General features: G+C 46.2%; 1 protein-coding gene across 4 annotated transcripts in view; it reads right to left on the bottom strand.

Moving 5' to 3' along the window:
* Positions 1-2,231: 2,231 nt before the first annotated feature.
* The window catches only part of LOC147625110 (E3 ubiquitin-protein ligase UPL3-like), a 50,029-nt gene continuing 34,866 nt past the window's right edge, over positions 2,232-17,394 (bottom strand). For 2 of the 4 annotated variants that reach the window (XM_086818374.1, XM_086818377.1), the window contains 12 exons: positions 9,294-9,521; positions 9,092-9,213; positions 7,553-8,993; positions 7,370-7,471; positions 5,601-7,289; positions 5,264-5,494; positions 5,074-5,178; positions 3,466-3,546; positions 3,301-3,369; positions 3,063-3,191; positions 2,826-2,972; positions 2,232-2,714 (listed from right to left, as the gene is read on the bottom strand). In XM_086818374.1, the coding sequence (XP_086674500.1) occupies positions 2,649-2,714; positions 2,826-2,972; positions 3,063-3,191; positions 3,301-3,369; positions 3,466-3,546; positions 5,074-5,178; positions 5,264-5,494; positions 5,601-7,289; positions 7,370-7,471; positions 7,553-8,993; positions 9,092-9,213; positions 9,294-9,521 (4,410 nt within the window). In that variant the 3' untranslated portion in view covers positions 2,232-2,648. Of the gene's footprint in view, positions 2,973-3,062; positions 3,192-3,300; positions 3,370-3,465; positions 3,547-5,073; positions 5,179-5,263; positions 5,495-5,600; positions 7,290-7,369; positions 7,472-7,552; positions 8,994-9,091; positions 9,214-9,293; positions 9,522-17,394 lie in introns of all 4 variants that reach the window. The other 2 variants (XM_086818373.1, XM_086818376.1) reach the window with 1 other exon arrangement.

The following is a 17,394-nucleotide window of genomic DNA, read 5'->3' on the forward strand; positions in this document are numbered from 1 at the left end:
GATCTAGTGTGAAAATTAGTCACTTGTATATGTGCCATTTTTGACAATAAGTAATACACAAGCATTCCCTTACAATAGTTTACATAGAGCACCCCTTCTTCCCTCTTCTTACTTGCTTGTATGCTATTGGATTCAAGCATGTCAGATGGATGCCTATTGAATAGAATTGCTTGTAAGTTTCCCTCTTCCACTAACTTCTTTATTCCCCATCTTTTGAGAGAGAGTACCATCACAAAAGACCATCTTTTCTTGTCTTCATCTAAGTATTAAGAACTCTACCTTCACCCCATTGGCAAAGAAGCATTCTAATGTGACAACACAGTGAGGATGTGACAGCAAGCTAGTGCACCCACGTTGCTTGCTTGTATACTATTTGATTTATGTATGCTAGATGGATGCATGCTTAAATAGAATTTTACTTGTAAGAATAGAATTGCTTGTAGGTTTCCCTCTTCCATTAGCTTATTCAATCCGCAGCTTTTGTGAGCGAATTATCATATAGAAAATCTTTTCTTACCTCGATCTAGGTAGGCATTGAGAGCTCTACTTTCACCCCACTGACAAAGGAGCATTCCAATGTGAACGAGGTGAGGATGCCAGGAACAAGCTAGCGCACCCACATTGCTTGCTTGTAAGTTTCCCTCTTCCATTAAATTATTCGATCTGCAACTTTTTGTGTGAGAGAATTATCATCTCTTCTTACCAGCATTGGGAGCTCTACCTTCACCCCAATGGCAAAAAAGCATTGGAGTGTAAACGAGGTGAGGATGCATTGGACAAGCTAGCGCACCCACATTGCTTGCTTTCCCTCTTCCATTAGCCTATTCAATCCGCAGCTTTTGTGAGAGAGAATTATCATAAAGAACCATCTCTTCTTGCCTCCATCTACGTAGGCAATAAGAGCTCTACCTTTTCCCCATCGACAAAGGAGCATTCGAGTGTGAATGGGGTGACAACGGACAAGCTAGTGCACCCACATTGCTTGCTTGCATGTTATTGGACTCATGCATGCTAGATGAATGCTTCCTTGGATAGTACGTTTCCCTCATTAGCTTCTTTAATCCTCCCCTTTTGTGAGAGAGAACCATCACAAAGGAACCTCTCTTCTTGCCTCCATCTAGGAATTGAGAGCTCTGCCTTCACCCCATTGCCACATGAGCATTCCACTGTAACAGTACAGGAAGGACCACACGGGCGAGAACGTATCCACATTGGAAACTTGCATTTCAATGACGCATGCTTCTACAAGGCAAGGTAAGCTCTTGACTTAAACACAAATAGTCAAGCATACCACACATTTGAGAATGTATGCAATGAGATAGAAGTGAAGTATCAGGCCCTTAAGAATTATCTTTTTTTGACACCTTAGTCACACTAGCACTACTATACGAAGTTGACACTTGGCGTGACATTGACTCTTCCACCATACAGATGGACATGGAAAGGGTTCAAAAGAAGTTTCTCACATACTTTTTCAAAGTCAAACCGCCTAATCACTTCTCGCAAAGTTCGAGTTTGAAAGTTTTCTCATTGGCCATGAGAGATTGGGTCCACAAAACCTTCCACTAGAGACTTCTAGACACGTATTTTGTTGGGCCTTCTAGCAATATGTTGAGCAATACCCTATATACATATATGAGAAATTTCAATATACCTTATAAATGAGAATTGTGTCATAGCAGCCCACGCACTTTAACAATGTAATACTACTCCATTAAAGCTCTAGCCTTGGGTGGCACTTAAGATGCACTTTACAGTCTAAAATATTAATATATACCCTCTCTCTCTCTCTCTCTCTCTCTCTCTCTCTCATATTTTCAAACCTTGCTAGGCAAACAAGCTTCAAGAGAATCCTTTTCTTGAAAAAGAAGCTGCACTTGGAGAATCCTTTCCTTTAAACAGCATTGATGAGAGCATTGACTCAGTTTAAAGATAAGGTATTGTTATTGTCACCAAACATCCCCACACCAAACGAGTAGACCTGCTCTCTCAAATTCGGAATTCCCTGATTGTAAGGGAGCCACCACCAAAGCTTGTAACTAGGGGATATATAGTTCTACTTTGAAAGCACCCCTAACCCCCACACACTCGGGATTTAGTGGCTCTGAGCACTTGTGATGTTAATTCAGATACATCTACAATGTATTTGTTAGCCACTTTAAACTCGTATGATTATTATTTTTGGGGAGATCATATAATTAGAACTACTGGAGGTGAATTCTCACTCAAGGTAATCAAATTTTCCCATCCAATGATGGGTTTGCTTGCTCAGAGATCGGTTTGCTTGCTCAGAGAGATCTAGCAAGGCAACTCCATACACTCCTCTTTACAAAGATGGCTAGAGAGCATCCACATGACCAAATGGGTGTCAAAGAATGTGAGACAGGATATGGTGGCGTTTTTATCAGACACGTGGTGATAACCTGGTGGGGAAATCAGATGATCCGGCATACGAATACACCTCTTCTGTACATGTGGTATTCACAACCCACCTCCAAACCAGCGATGCAACACAGTCAAAACTTGAATAGGAGACACAGAGTCAAGTTCAGCACGCAGAAGATAGTGGAAACTAAAAAGTGGTCATTCATGGCACCCAATCCAATGTGTACACTTCCATAATATCCTTGGTGAGGAGACGCCAACATTCAAGACAAGTCAAAAGAACCTTGTCCTTCAGATATAGCAAACAGCAACCGTTGCCGCATAACTTCCTGCAATGCCAAATGTGTTTCACTGAATTGGCATGCTACACCGTGTAAAAGCACAAAGCATGTATAGACAATGTACTCAACCCCTTCGTCACTAAACCACACTGAACCTACCTTGCAAGAATATGGAGGTAGCTTCAGGTAGTTTGCACACGTCATGACACTAGGCAAGTCTCCATCTGCCAAAGGTGTCCCTAGTGCAGATGCTCCCGGGGGAGTGGAGCCCAGAACAGCTGCCGCCCCACTCATTCCAGTCGGATGCTACAATGGCAATCACTTCCAGTAGTTCAAAACCTTTATTAACAATCATCTACATTCATGGCTTGCTCAAAGGAAAAGTCCACAGCTTACCTTCCGAACTATGGTGAGCTTCGGGTTGAGTGCAGCAAGTCCTCCAGACGGAAGCCGCGGAGCTCCCGTCACAAACCGTAGAAATGCTCGTTGTTGATCTGGGGTAAACTCCCCCATGATTTCAAGAAGCTGAAACAGAAGTACAATTTCTGTTGAGGAACACGCACACTTCACCTTCGCATTTGCTCAAAAGGTGCTACAGCTACCTTCAATATTTGTGTATGTTTCAGAAACTCACATTTCGAATTGGTGGACTAGTAGCTGTGTAGCCATGGTCGAACTTCATATGCTCCACAAGCGTTTCTGCCTGAGAAAGGAAAATTTGAATCCAGTCAAGCAAATTGAAGAAGTAGGCCCCTATCAAAACATAAGACAAGACTTGCATCTTCAAAGGTACACTCACCGCCCACACTTCACGGCAACCACACAGTAAGTAGTCGAGCTCCTCTTCATTGAAGATCTGAAGCGACGAGATTTGAAACACCTGCATTCCACAACACGATTGAGGCAGCCACACTTGAAAGCCACGAATCTGTAATATCTTATGTCTCGTTATATTTCTCCTACTGATCATGCTTGGCAAGGCCCTCTTAATTATTCCAAGGTCTTGACTTTAGTATAAAGCTCTAAGACCCCTATAAAAGTTCTAATAAACAGAAGCAGCAATGCTTGAGAGCCACAGATTTGTGATATTTGATGTCTCCTAGTTATTTATTGGCTCCATCTATGTATCTTTTAATCTGTGGCACACCTACGAGTATGTAGGGCACAGCCGGACATAAGATAGCAACCGACAAGCAGGGTCGGACAGCACAGGACACGTGGTACTGCCATGTGATGGCGATGATGTGGCAGTCGGGTACAAGTGGCCGACAGCAGTACCGCTGGCCAACAAGGAGCATTGGTGCAAATACATACGTGGGTAGCCAAATCCTCATGTTCATATGCTTTCCTCAGCGGCATACTTCACAAAGCGTTTCTCTATAGGCGAAGTGCTAAGCCAGGAGTGAACAGTAGGTCAAAGGGCTGTGATTTGACGTCTTCATTCTCAGCCACATTTTGTACTTGAATTTCAGTTGTACTTCTTTCTTGTACATAATACAAAGCAGTCACTTAGGACTCGTGTGTGTGTGTGTGTGTGTGTTGTATGTGTGATTGCGCCACACTGTTCTTTCTATATCTGAAAAACCCTAGCACATATGTGCAAGTGTTCTACATAATGATTGATAAAGCTTGGCAAAAGGACCGCGTAGTTATACCAAGGTCTAGACTTAAGGACAAGGGTCTAAGACCGCTACTGGACCTTAGGGTAATCATTAAAGCAAACTCATCAAAACTGGCATTTGAACCCGAGACCTATTTGTTTATACCTAGAAACCCAACCACTATGGCACGTCCCTTTGTGGTGCATCAAGGGGTGTTTTCTTCTATAAAGTTTTCTTGCTTTGGTTAACGTATCATACAGTCTGGCATCTTCGCCCATGCTTCCTTGGGGATTTGCGCATGTCCAACCATACTATCAAACACGCTGATGCCGACATAATGCACAATCATGAAGCACACATACTTTATGCTTCAGGAAAGATTTAATACACAAAGCTGCATATACTCTTGTGAAAAGATGACTCTACATTATGCTTGATGGAGTTAATGTTTTAAGCTTGGGGAATAGACAGGTGAAAAAAGGTGCAGTTTGTCCTTGTCAAAGGTTCCTCTACCTTTTAGAGGTACAGATGGTCAATTAGACTGCCAAGACCAGACTATTGGTTGCTCCAGAAGATGGTTGGTCTACTGGATGTCGCACAGCTCAAAATTGCCTGTTCAGTTGTTACTACTAGATTGGTGCCGACACGCAACACATGGGCAAGACAAGCTATCAGGTAGTGCCAAGATAAATGTGCAAGCGGCACGATGATTTTCTTACCCCTGTTAGCAGTTCAGTTCACTCTCATTCGCATTTATAAAAAGCACTATGCAAGATACAGTAAAATAGTGGCAAACTGCGATGCACCTCATTAAATCCAGATCGAAAAGCCTCCAATTGGGGCGTAATTCCTGCCTTTACGGTACTGTCCACTACAAGTGCTATATACTCTTCAAGGCTCTCCAGATTGACCTATAGAGAATCCATGAGACATGTGAGACTTGTGTGCATATGAAAAATTCAAAAACAATCAACCAGTCCACCAATTTTGCAATACCCCAATGTTTTGTCCCTCCGGCTTCAGTACATAGTCTGGATATCCTGGAAGCGTGAAGTCAAGGCACAGGTCTTCAATCTTGGCATCCCGGAAGCGCAGAGCCTGCAGGGCTTGCTTGCTGCCCCCTGCAGACAACTCTAAAAACTGCTTTCTACGAACAAGGTTTTGCATCTCCTGTAAAGTGGCTCCCAGTTCCGGATCCACAAACTTGATATCATGAAGATCAAGCTCCTGCAAGACACCAGGAACATGCCAGTTAGGTGGTATGTGAGAGGTACCATAAGCAAGGCAATCCATGAAAATATGTAGGCTTTTCGCTTTAGCATTGTAAAACTACCTGTCCAAGCATGAGTTTGTAGAAGGCAGTTGACAACGGTAAGTCCAAAAGACGGCCATCTTGAAGAGCTTTGGCCATTGCCCGGCCTAGCAAATGGAAATGTTCAACCACCTTAGCATACCTGGTATCAGTGGAGCCTTCTGAAATAGGTGGCCATGGGCGTGGAAATAGCCCATGCGGAGCATGCACATAATTCCCCTCTTCAACAACCGATCCATTGTTCAGTTTACCTCCCTGAGGCACTATAGTGCTCTCATCTAAGGTTTCAGAATCAGCTTCTTGCATATCAACGTCACCACCTGATACCGTATCATCCACGCTACTTGTGGCTGAGCTTGTCCGCCACATTTCCAGTGAAACCTTCTGCAGATCATGACTCAGCAAAGTGTAGAACTCCAGCGTTGGCCCCAGACCAGTGCCCACCTCACCAAAGTACTCCACCTCAAGCACAGCTTTATGACCAGAATACAGCTCCATGACTTTGGCAGCAGAATCTAAGATCCGGTTTCTCGAAACTCGAACCTTCTGTCGTTGTAATCTACCAATCCGTAGCTCTCTGTCATTTGAAGCGGTTGGATTATCTGCACTTTGCTGCTGTTGTAATCGTTGTAGTGCACGGGACAAACCAAAAGCTGTGGAATAAAAATATTGTCTTCTTGTCTCAAAGGGGAAAAGGAAAGGGCAGGCTCTAGTCAACTGGTAGCACCACGCAGGCAGCCCACCACTGCATAAAGCAAGGGCATCTTGCATTTGACGAGCAAGCTTAGGGGTCAACTTACTACTCAAAAACTCTTCCTGAGAAACAAGAGGCCCTAACATCCTCATCTCATTCATGTGTGTAATCCTTCCCTCTGCAAATGCATCAGAAACAGCTTGAGCATGTAAGCGAGGAGCAAGTCGATTCAGTCCATCTAGTACACGAAGCAAAAGAAGAATCTTGTACGTCGAGTTAGCCTTGTCCAAATCACAAGGGAGCTCTTGTTGCAAAACACTGTCCAGTAAAGAAGCCTGTTGCCATGAGCCGTCTGTCCCAGGCCTGTTGGTACCACCACCGACAGCAATCGAATTACTTTGAACTACTGCTGCAGGCTTTGGAGATGAACTGCTACTTGAAGCTCCTGTGCATCCCTTCTCAGAATGGCATTCAGCCCTCTGATAGTTTATGGTGTAGACTTCATCCCATAGCCTTTTACCTTCCCCTGAGGAATAATCTGGGCCAGTAAACCTCTCATCATCATCCTCATCTGCAATGGCCTGACGCTGGATGGCCTGGAAAATTGTCCAGGCCCTATTGAGTGGCTTTCCAGATAAAGAAAAAGCAAGTCTTGCCGGTGCAGTAGAGGATGCGGCTGCTGAAGCTAATGAACGACGGTCTCTACCAGCTCGTAAACCTTTACTACTTGCTGATGCAAGTCCAGCCATAGCTGCAGCAGCAAAAGATAGAGAGTTCCTGGATGCCAGAGAACCTCCTGTCCTCAACTCGTTTGTGTCAAGACCCCCTGTCAAAATCGCTGCCCTACTGCCAAGGTGGATACCTGCAACACCAGAGCTAAAGCCAGATGGCTTGGACAAAGTGTCACCTGCCGTTGCACTGGTGGAAGCCCCATTACCAGCAGCCCCGCCATCTCCCAGCCGTACAGCATGTACCCGCTCACGCACACAAACTGAAGCAGGCTCTTCCCCAAAAACCTTCAGAACCAAAAACAGAATCAGCACTCACATGACCTACGGTTATGACCTATTGTTAACCTATAACTCACCAACTGTACCTCCTCATGTTCTTCCTCGTCCTCTTCCTCCTCAGAGAGGTCATCCTCATCCATGGCCACCGCCTCGTCTAGCTCAACAGGAGAAACTTCCACATCCTCATCCTGCCCAGTCACACAAATTAAGACCTTAGACCAAATGACAAACATGTTTACTTGCATCACATCTGTTTTGATAACCGCTACCTCGCTTCCAATAGGAGCTCCCGAGTCCCCCTGTGAGTGCTTTGACACTGGAGAACTGGCAGCAGCAGCCCGTCTCCTTGCAGCAGCATTCCTTGTCTCAGGACCCCTGGCCTCATCTGGACTTCGGGCACCCATCTTCCCTTTTCCTTTTGATGAACTAGCATTGGTAGCACTGTCAAGATCCTTGCTGACCCCAGCAGGAGCCTCTGACGCCACAGCTGCAGATGACCTGGATCGTGTTGAGGGTCTGGTGGCAGGAACTGAAGTAGCTGGAGAAGTTGCACTTGGAGCACCAGCACCTTCTGAAGTGCTTATTGCAGAGGACTTATGTGATGTATCTGATCGTTGCACACGGGGCCACAGATATTCTTCAATGGAGAACAACGTAGCCAAAGGATCAATAAGGACAATAGTTGAAGAGTAATCCCGCAGACCCCTCTCCCCTGCTGCCCTACAGAGACGCAGCTTAAAGGGCTGAGCCAGGGCACTCAATCCTGCAGCAACACTTGCATTGCCAGTTCCTGACCGAGGTGCATGACTCAGAATGACAGGAAAACGCTCGAGAGATGCCAAAGCATTCTGAAGTTTTCGCACAAGAACAGTCACAGGAGGCTCCCTTCCTTCAGTACCAGGGGGGATAGCAAGGGTAACGAACTGCTTCAATCTGTCCAAGGCCTGCTGATGGAGCCTGGCATCCGACAAGTTCTCTTCACACTGACTTCCACCTGAAAAGAAGCTCAGCAAAGACCCAACAATTCCAGATCCCACAAACTCAAAGGTAGAAACTCCATCCCCCCTGCCAAGTTCAGCCAGTATATCAGCTATGGCTGTAAGCATCACTTCATCACTTGCTGCTGAGGATGTTCCTGTCACTTTGCCTTTGCCTTTCCATTTACCCTTACACCAGAGAACATTCTCACCATTCAGCTTTGAGCATAAAGCCTTCAGCTTGCTGAGACTCTCTGTCACTGCAACATCTGCAATGGCCGAATCAGCAGGAAAGTGAGTCTCTTTGAAATGTTTGGCAGCTGATATTGCCAGAGACCGCAGCCCACTCTTAGATGTCTGTAAGGAAGCATCAACACCACCCGACGGGGGTGAACCCACAGGCACAAAACTCAAACTCTTGAGATCTTCAGGCACTGTCTCACTAGTTGAGCCACCAGACCCCCGACGGCGTGTTCCACGTCGGGGCCTGACAGGAGGACTTCCATCATGAACCCCCCCCGAGCCATCCCCAGTCCTTCCGGAGGAGGAATGTGGGTGCAGAGATGCATTCCCTTGATCACCAGCAATCAAGTTGTCAATAGCATGAACCACTCCCTCTTTCACAAAGAGCTTGGTGAAGACGTCCAGAAGCTTCAGCATCAGCATCTCCGCTATTTGCAGAGCAGTAAGTATTATAGAAGAATCTTTCAAAGCCAATAATCCAGCCAAGAAGCTGCAGCAGCAGACCAAACATTACAGTCAGTCAGACTGCCCTTTGTTCACACCTGCCCTCAAGGGTATCTAGCAGAGCCAAACGTTCAAGATATTTACCTTGAAATGTTCAAATCTTTAAATAGAGAGCGCAACATCTCAGCTGTGCTGAAATGCACAAGCTTACTCATTGCAGCAAGGCATTTATGTCGAACAGGCGGGTTCACACTTGACCCATATACCTGTTGTAGGACCCAAAAAATGTCAAGATCACATGTAACATGGTAAATACAAGTGAAAAGGAAGCATGTTCATTATGCACCTGTATTAGGACTGGAAACAAGTCTGTTCCAAACTGAATCAGTAAATCTGGGTGGTCCCTCAGTAGCTTTTCCCGAGCAGAGACATGGGTGCCTTCATCAGTTTTTGTGGAGGTGCAACTGGACTGCTTCCTGGATGCATTTCGTGACATGATCGTACCATTTAGTGGGACTGCAGGTTGTGGCATGGGCGGCAGCAGTTCGTTGACAAGGGTAACTATTTCGTAGAGCTGTAATACAATTACAAATATTTAGAAAGAAAAACATTCAGCCTAAGATAAGCTTTGCAAGGCTGCCATCCTACTTCTGATAAGGACTTTCCTTACAAGCCATTCAGCTACTGTCCAGTTCACTTATCCCAGCATACCATGGACTTCCCACAAACCCTCATTTGTAGGTGGGGCAACATGTAACAACCTCAATGATCATCAAACATGAGCATATGAAACTATAGGGGCCTAAAGACTGAACTAAACTCCCAATGCATGATGCTTTTCACAAGCTCACTTTTTTGAGAGCACCAAGGGACCTTCCGTACATTTCAACACACAAAATGTTGGAAATATGCACCATTTTTTTTTGGGTATTTGTGTGACCATTTTGCATCACATGTCGGTTGTTGCCACCCTTTCACTTTGTCTCTCTCTCTCTCTCTCTCTCTCCCCCCCCCTCTCCTCTCTCTGTGTGCGTGCAGCAGCCCTGGCACAGAGAGAGAGTGAGTGATTCGAGACACATTTTCAGGAACCCTCCTCCCTCCCAGACACATTGATTCCCCTCCTATTTTCTGCAGATGACGTAGTGCTCATTTCAGATTCAGCCGAGTGACTACAAAGGCACTTGGATGCATTACACACCTTTTGTGAGCAGTGGGACCTTACGGTTAACCATGGTTTTCCCAAGGTTATGACCTTTAAAGTAACAGTGTTGGAGATTGCAGGTTTGTTGTAAGTGTAGAGGTTTCTATAAGTGTTGTTTGGTAAGTTGTTGTACGTAATCATGTCTGCTGGCAATCTATCCTAGATTATCAGTGGAGAAGCTGGACAAGAACAACTTCCAAGCATGGAAGTTCACAGTGAGAAACTTCCTAATGGGAAAAAGAAAATTGGGAGTTCTTGTCAGAGGAGCCAAAGCTTTGGAAGAAAATATCACTCCTCAACATAGGCAGACCTGGCATGAGAAAGCCAGCACAATGACGTATTGTTAGCATGTTGGATGCAATGGTCATTTATATATATGATGTAGTGATACTGAGGTAACTTTGATGACACCACCAGCATCCCTTGTGGCTCCTTAAGTACACCACCAACATCTAGACATCAGTTCTCCTACATGGGAGACCCTGTGGATATTGCCACATCATATGTATACGTGGGAGCCACCTTCTCTGGCCATTTTCACCATGCGGTCAACAACCGACACTAGGTTGACGAGAGGCTGCTCACCTTTAGCCCTCCTCAAGATACAGTGCTTTCAGACATGCTTCCAGGAACCTAACACTAAGGGATGGCTCTTCCACACTTTAATGGCCCCAGCAATTATGTACAAGGTCTCTTTCTCGGGGCCAGACCTTGAAGACTGGAGAAGGATTGAGAGCTTTCAAGTCATGATGTTCTCCCATATGATCCAGAGCAAACCATTGGTACCACACCCATTGTCCTCCAAGAGGACCAGGCAACCCATTGGTACCACACCCATTGTCCTCCAAAAGGACCAGGCAACCCACGAGGATGCAATTCTACAGAGACCACTTCTTCAAGATTACCACAGATGGATTCATCCAAGAACACCTACACAGACATGTCACATGGATAGTGATGTCACGTGCATCCTGCACTCGAATGCCGCGTGGATATGTGTACAACAGGTGCAGGACCTAGAGTAGAAACTGGTCCCTTGTGATCCCCAGTTTGGGACGGGTCAGCCAGGGTGTCAAATCCCCATAGGATCTCCTCGTAGAACACTCCTGGTACAAGACTCAAAACCTGCAAACAAATCAAACAAACATGAGGGGGGTGCAGGCCTGACTCACCTCCCAACCTTGACAGCTGTGGGCAAGCCCACAAGTCTTGGCTGTCCCCACCGAGCCACGAGCTAAGCTAACTAGATGGACGTATCGACCAATCCTTACCTCGTGACGTCCCATACCGCCACGAAGCTACCCTTGCAGGCCTCGAGACTGCTGCCGGCCTCGGCTGCATGAAGCAGGTGCACGTCTGCACTAGATCCAGACTCCTGACCATGGAGCTCTCACAAAGACACGCGAGACTCTATATCACTAATGACTAACCTTGGCCACCCTTTTATAGGCTCTTGGCTGGTCATCGGGCGTCCACACTTGGACGCCCACCCGTCCATACTTGGGTGCCGCCCGCTAGTCTATCCCTAACTCAGCTCGTCAATCAGCCTGCCTAGCTCCAAGCTTCCCCAACCTTGAAGCTAGTCTTGTGTGCGTGTAGCACACAGTAGATACACACTATGCACATGACACAGGGTTCCAATTTAAGCAACCAAGGTCAAGTGTACAAGTCCCGTACATGATCTTGGTCAGGGGTGCAAGTCCCGCACATGAAGCAATGCCAGTCTGTCCTGTGAGTCACCCTCTAGAATGATGACAGGTGTTCCACATGTTCGGCTTGTAGCCAAATACCAGGCCTCTAAGTAGGAAGCATGTAGTTGCATGTAGAAGAAAGGGGCAGCCCTTTGGCCTACCCCTTGTATCCCTTGCCTATCAGAAGGGGTGGGGCTTAGGCCACCCTAGGGGTCTAGGTGACCCATGATCATTGCCCAACAGTCCCATTGGACTGGGCATGCTGTCGGCAAGGCCTAGAGGGGCCTGGACAGCAAGGCGGCCAGCCCATGTGGCTTGGCCGGCCTGTCAGCCAGCCCTATGGACTGGGCAGCCCAGTCGGCCAGCCCTCATGGCTTCGCCAGACTGGGCTAGCCCATGGACAGCCATGCACAGGCTGGACAGCCCAGCAAGAGGCGGCCAGTCAACAAACAGCAAGAGGCGCATCTTTAAAGTATTTAATTCAGGTCGTGGGATGATAGATAAACAGGCTGACCCCTGTTGCAACCCACCGACCAGCATCTGAAGTGACTATAAAAGCATAGGCTAATAATTCATTTGGTCATCTGATAATTCACAAGGGGCTGAAGTATTCCAAGGGCCAGGACAGCCAAAGGGGATTCTGAAGCCAAGGTGAAGGCTGAACGTCAAGAGTAGAAGATCTACAGATTTCCATTATTCTCTCATCATTCTAATAAAGCAGATACACCATCAGTGGTGGTGGGGGCCCTACAAAGGGTATTCGGGACCAAATACTATGTCCAACTCACTCTCTATCTTTCTCTCTTTTATTGTACATATCTCTCTATCGTATGTTATATCTTCGTCGCGAAAAATTGCTGATTCTGTCCATTGAAGATGTCATCTGACACGTATCTTGGGAGGTTTAGGGAATTGCAATCATCTGACGCAGGGCGCATGGATGCTACTACTCTATGCGGATTTTTTATCCGTAGACTCGTTCAAGATCACAAACTCCGGGTGAGAAATAATCATAGGGTCCATGGGGTTGCTCTCCCCTTTCTTACCAAGTTGCACCCCCACCATCGGGGACATGGGATGGGTGTGGTGGTGTGCTACTTCTTCTAGACTCAACTGCTTGCCTGAGCTTTCTAGTCTGGAGTAAGCTTGGGCGCATTAGTGGAGTTCTTGGAGCCAAAGGCTTTCGTGCTCTGTCCCTCAGGTTTCAGCCTTTTCCCCCCCAAGGCGGGTGCCTTCTCAGTGGAAGGTTGGGAAGTCTTGGGCTTTCCTCCATTGTACTTCATCTCAGCACTTTGCGCAAGTGAGAGTGCATCCTCGAAAGTGGATGGCTGAAACATACGCACTTCCCACTGGATTTGCATGTCAATGCCATACAGGAATTGCCCTTTCTTGTCCTTATCAGAAATGCCCAATTGCAAACATAAGTTCAAAATTTTGTTGGCATACTGCAGATGGTTGCGCATTTTGGCGCGGCCCCCAACTCATCTTCGAGTCGCTCAAGGTAATGGGGCAAAAGAAACTGCCTCTTAAGATCTAAGACAAATTCGTCCCAGACATAATCTGCTACATTGAAGTTGGTGTGGGCATGAGCCCACTAAGTCCACCATGGGAGCCTCGCCCTCTAAATACCAACTAGCAAAGATCACTCTGTCAGTATCATTCTTCTTAACAGCAACAAAATAAGCTTTGAATAGATGCAACTAAGAATAAAGGGTCGTGGGGTCGAGTTTACCATTATACTTACTGAAGTTCATCCTCTCGAGAGGATAACTCGAGGAAGAAGCTGGCGTCGCTCTTGTGGCTTTGCACTCTTGCGTCCAAAGCCGCAAGAAATCTTCCGTGCTCCACGCGTCGTCTGGCGTCTTCTTGTGCTGCCTCACGTTCTTCCATCAATCGAATCTCCAATGCTCACATCTGTGATTCAAGTGGCGAACTCTGTTGCGGTAATAATCCTTCGGGAGGGTTGCCCGGACAAGGATCTCCTATCCAGTTTTGGGAAAGAGAAGGCGACGGAGAAAAAGGGGATGGAGTACGGGTTCTTTCTTCCAGGGCCAAGATCTGCACCTTCTCTTCCAACTTGGTGTTCTAGTTTGTGAGTGCTAGCATCATAGTCTAGAACAACTCGTGCAGCACACTCATGTCTGATGTCCCCGAAGTATTGCTTGGTGCTCCTTGTTTTGGATTTCTTTGTTCCCTCTCTTCGTCGAAATTTACCATGGTGGGAATAGTCACGTCCCTCTAGGACCACAACAAAACCATCCATTATGCGTGTGGGAGACTTTTCGAAGGCGAAAAACCAATCATCCTTCAAGAGATAGGAATCACACCGAAAAGGGTGGTCCTCCTGAGTCTAGAAACCAACCACACAAGCGAATTTTTTTTTCCTGGTTTTCTGGGGTTAAATCTTTACACTTGAAGAAGAAGGCTCTGATACCAATGTAACATGCAGAAACGTGATGAATAGAATTGGTTGTTGCGCATATCCAAGTCTACAAACTTGGCCACAACATCAAATTCGTCCTCAACCTGGAGTCGTCGCGAAACTATGCCTCAAAATCTACCCAGGTAGTGAGTTTATCCCTTAGTTCTCTCCACCAATTCTCTCCACCAGGTAAGAGCCTTCTCCTTCACGAGACCCCTCACCATCTGAATCTTCCGAGCGTCTGGAAAAGGATGAAACTCAAAGTGCACATTCCACCGCTTGAGCCAAGAGTCTACAACCTCCTGTGTCCTCTCCTTTTTCTTGCCCACAAAAGCGTCCGGCATAAAAAGAAGGCACAATTGCAACCGTGCCCAGAGTTGGGGCTAAGCCAAGCGCTGCCCTCTATAGGAGTATCATCTGATCCCGCAACTGTTCCATACAGCTTTTTTGTAAGTTAGCTCAAAGTTTGGCCATTTCCTCTTCAAAGTAAGATTTTTCCACACCTTCAATCTCCTCATCCTGCTCAACCGCAATAGGCTCCCCATCGGGTTGAGGGTTGTCCTCGTGGTCCAACAAGTCGTCATTAAAGCAAAGTGCACGCTCCATGGGGATAGAGAAGGTGGTGCTGCAAGAAAACTGTGTACCGATTCTAAATTTCAGAATTAAAGAGAGGCCCACACACTTCTAAGGATTGTCCAAAGAAGATTACCACTGCTCATACTACCACTCCAACCTCCACGGCTTTTGTGGCAAGCCCCGCTCCCACACAGACCCCAACAATCGTCCCTAGTTCTTTAGACCGACCAAGACCAGGAGTATGAGTGCAATGAATTGCTCAAGGCGTTTGGATGCATAGGTGGCCAGAGAGGAGTTGTCTTATTTGACAAGAGCAACACAAAGAATGTGGTCACGGAACAAGCCGCTCGGCGAGCTCGGTTCCTGTTGACTTCGGTAGACAAGAAGGTCCAGGGATTTAGCACAAGCACGACAACAAGCATCAAGTTTTAAGCTCAAGGTGCTGAACTAGTTATTCAGGGCATTGAATTTATGGGAGACTTTGTGGTTGCCCCTCTTGTAGAAGTAGACATTATTTTGGCAATTCAATGGATTCACAAGTTCTAGCCAAACATTGATTGGGTTCAGCACACTTTCCGAATTACCCGAAATGTGTCCAAAGCCCCAATAACCATTAAGTGTGAGCGAGGGATCCCGAACTTTCCTCTCATAAGCCACATGCGAGCTAAATGAGAAATACGGAGAGGCCCACAATGTGCAATGATTTATATCGAAACTGCCCAAACGATGGCCAGTGCTTCCAAGAAGTACCAAGCTATCCATGACAAGTTCTAGGAGATTTTTCTTCAGGACAATCTCCCTCCCCAGCTCCCCCTTCCATAAAACCTGTCCAAGGCAATGGAAGCGGAGTTGGACCGCCAACTCCAAGAGCTGTTTCACACTGGCTTTATACACTCTAGTGTGTCGCCATTTATCACCCCAATCCTTTGTCAGGAAAAAGGATGATTCTTCTCGATCGTGTGCGGATAATCGTGCGCTCAATAAGCTGACAATAAAAAGCAAGTTCTCGATGCCTCAGATCAATTACATTTTAGAGAGGCTAAATGGAGCCAAGGTGTTCTCAAAATTAGATTTGAAAAGTGGATACCACCAGATTCGGATTGTTAAGAGACACATCCGCGAGACAATCTTCTGTAGAGAACGGGTCCACTATGAATTTGTGGTCATGCCTTTTGGCTTGACGAACGTCCTAGCCACATTGAACCGCATGATGATGCGGATATTCAGAGACTTGATTGGCAAGTGTGTGTTCATATTTTTGGATGACATGTATTTTCAACTATGACATTGATGTGGAAAAGATTTTGAAGTTGTTGGAAAGCAACGAACTCTATGTCAATGAGAAAAAGACAGAGTTTTATCTGTTCGAGATTCACTACCTTGGATACATTATCAATGCCGAGGGTATCCCACTTGACCCGGCCAAAGTAGCCAAGATAGTCAATTGGGAGATACCGCATGTCAGCATATGATATTCGGTCGTTTGTGGGCATATGCCAACTATATTTTGCCCACATCGACAAGTTCTCTGACCTCTCGACAGATCTCGTAGATCTACTTAAGGGTGTCAACGCTAGAAGGCAACGGATCCGAATGACTCCACGAGCTTTGGAGGCATTCAAGAACCTCAAGGTGGCCTTGACATAGGCTCCTTGTCTAGTGCTGGCCTTGTGGGATGAGTCGTTCCATGTAATCACTAATGCGAGTAACATCACGATTGAAAGTAGCTTACATGTCACGTAAGCTACTACCCACAAAAAAGAATTACTATGTCTGATCGGGAACTCCCCACAGTGATTGCGGCCTTGAGACATTAGAAGCATTTCCTTTATAGGTGAGACTTTGAGGTTTGCACTAACCATCAGGCATTGCGCTAGATTCAAACAATGCACACTGGAGTCACCGTCAATTTGGTAGCATGATTGAGTACCTTCCAAGAAAGGCCAACCTAGTGGCCGATGCTTTGACGAAACACTGTCTATAATTCAAACCACTAGATTAGACCTTGTTGATACGAGACTAGATGATATGCCGCACACGTACACGGATTATAGTGGGAACAAGCATCGGACGCCATAAGACCATGCCACTTTTTGATACGAGATGGTTGGCTTTTCTACAAACTTACAAAGGCCACCATTGTGTCATGAAATCGTTCAGGGCAACTATGCCCATGATGCCATCACTGGTGGTCACATGGACATGAATTCGCCTTTGGAGAAGCTAGAAATGCAATACTATGGCCAAAGATGAGACGAGACGTATTCACTCATGTAAAACACTATGAGATTTGTCACAAAGTGAAAGCGTCTCATGGGAGGAAGGCAGGGTTGCTTCATCCACTCCTTATTCTTCAAAGGCCTTTCCAAGATATATCTATGGATTTTGTGACAAATTTGCATCCCAGTCAAAATAAGCGTAACACGCAATGTTTGACTATTGTTAATAGATTTAGCAAATTTGTTATGCTTATTCCATGCAGGGCCAATGTGACCGCCAAGGGCGTTGCCCACTTGTTCATTCCGCATTGGTACCCAATTGGTGGGATTCCTAGAAC

This window comes from Cibotium barometz, chromosome 24 (assembly GCF_041138505.1).
Source record: "Cibotium barometz isolate CiBa-2024 chromosome 24, ASM4113850v1, whole genome shotgun sequence".
NCBI lineage: Eukaryota > Viridiplantae > Streptophyta > Polypodiopsida > Cyatheales > Cibotiaceae > Cibotium > Cibotium barometz.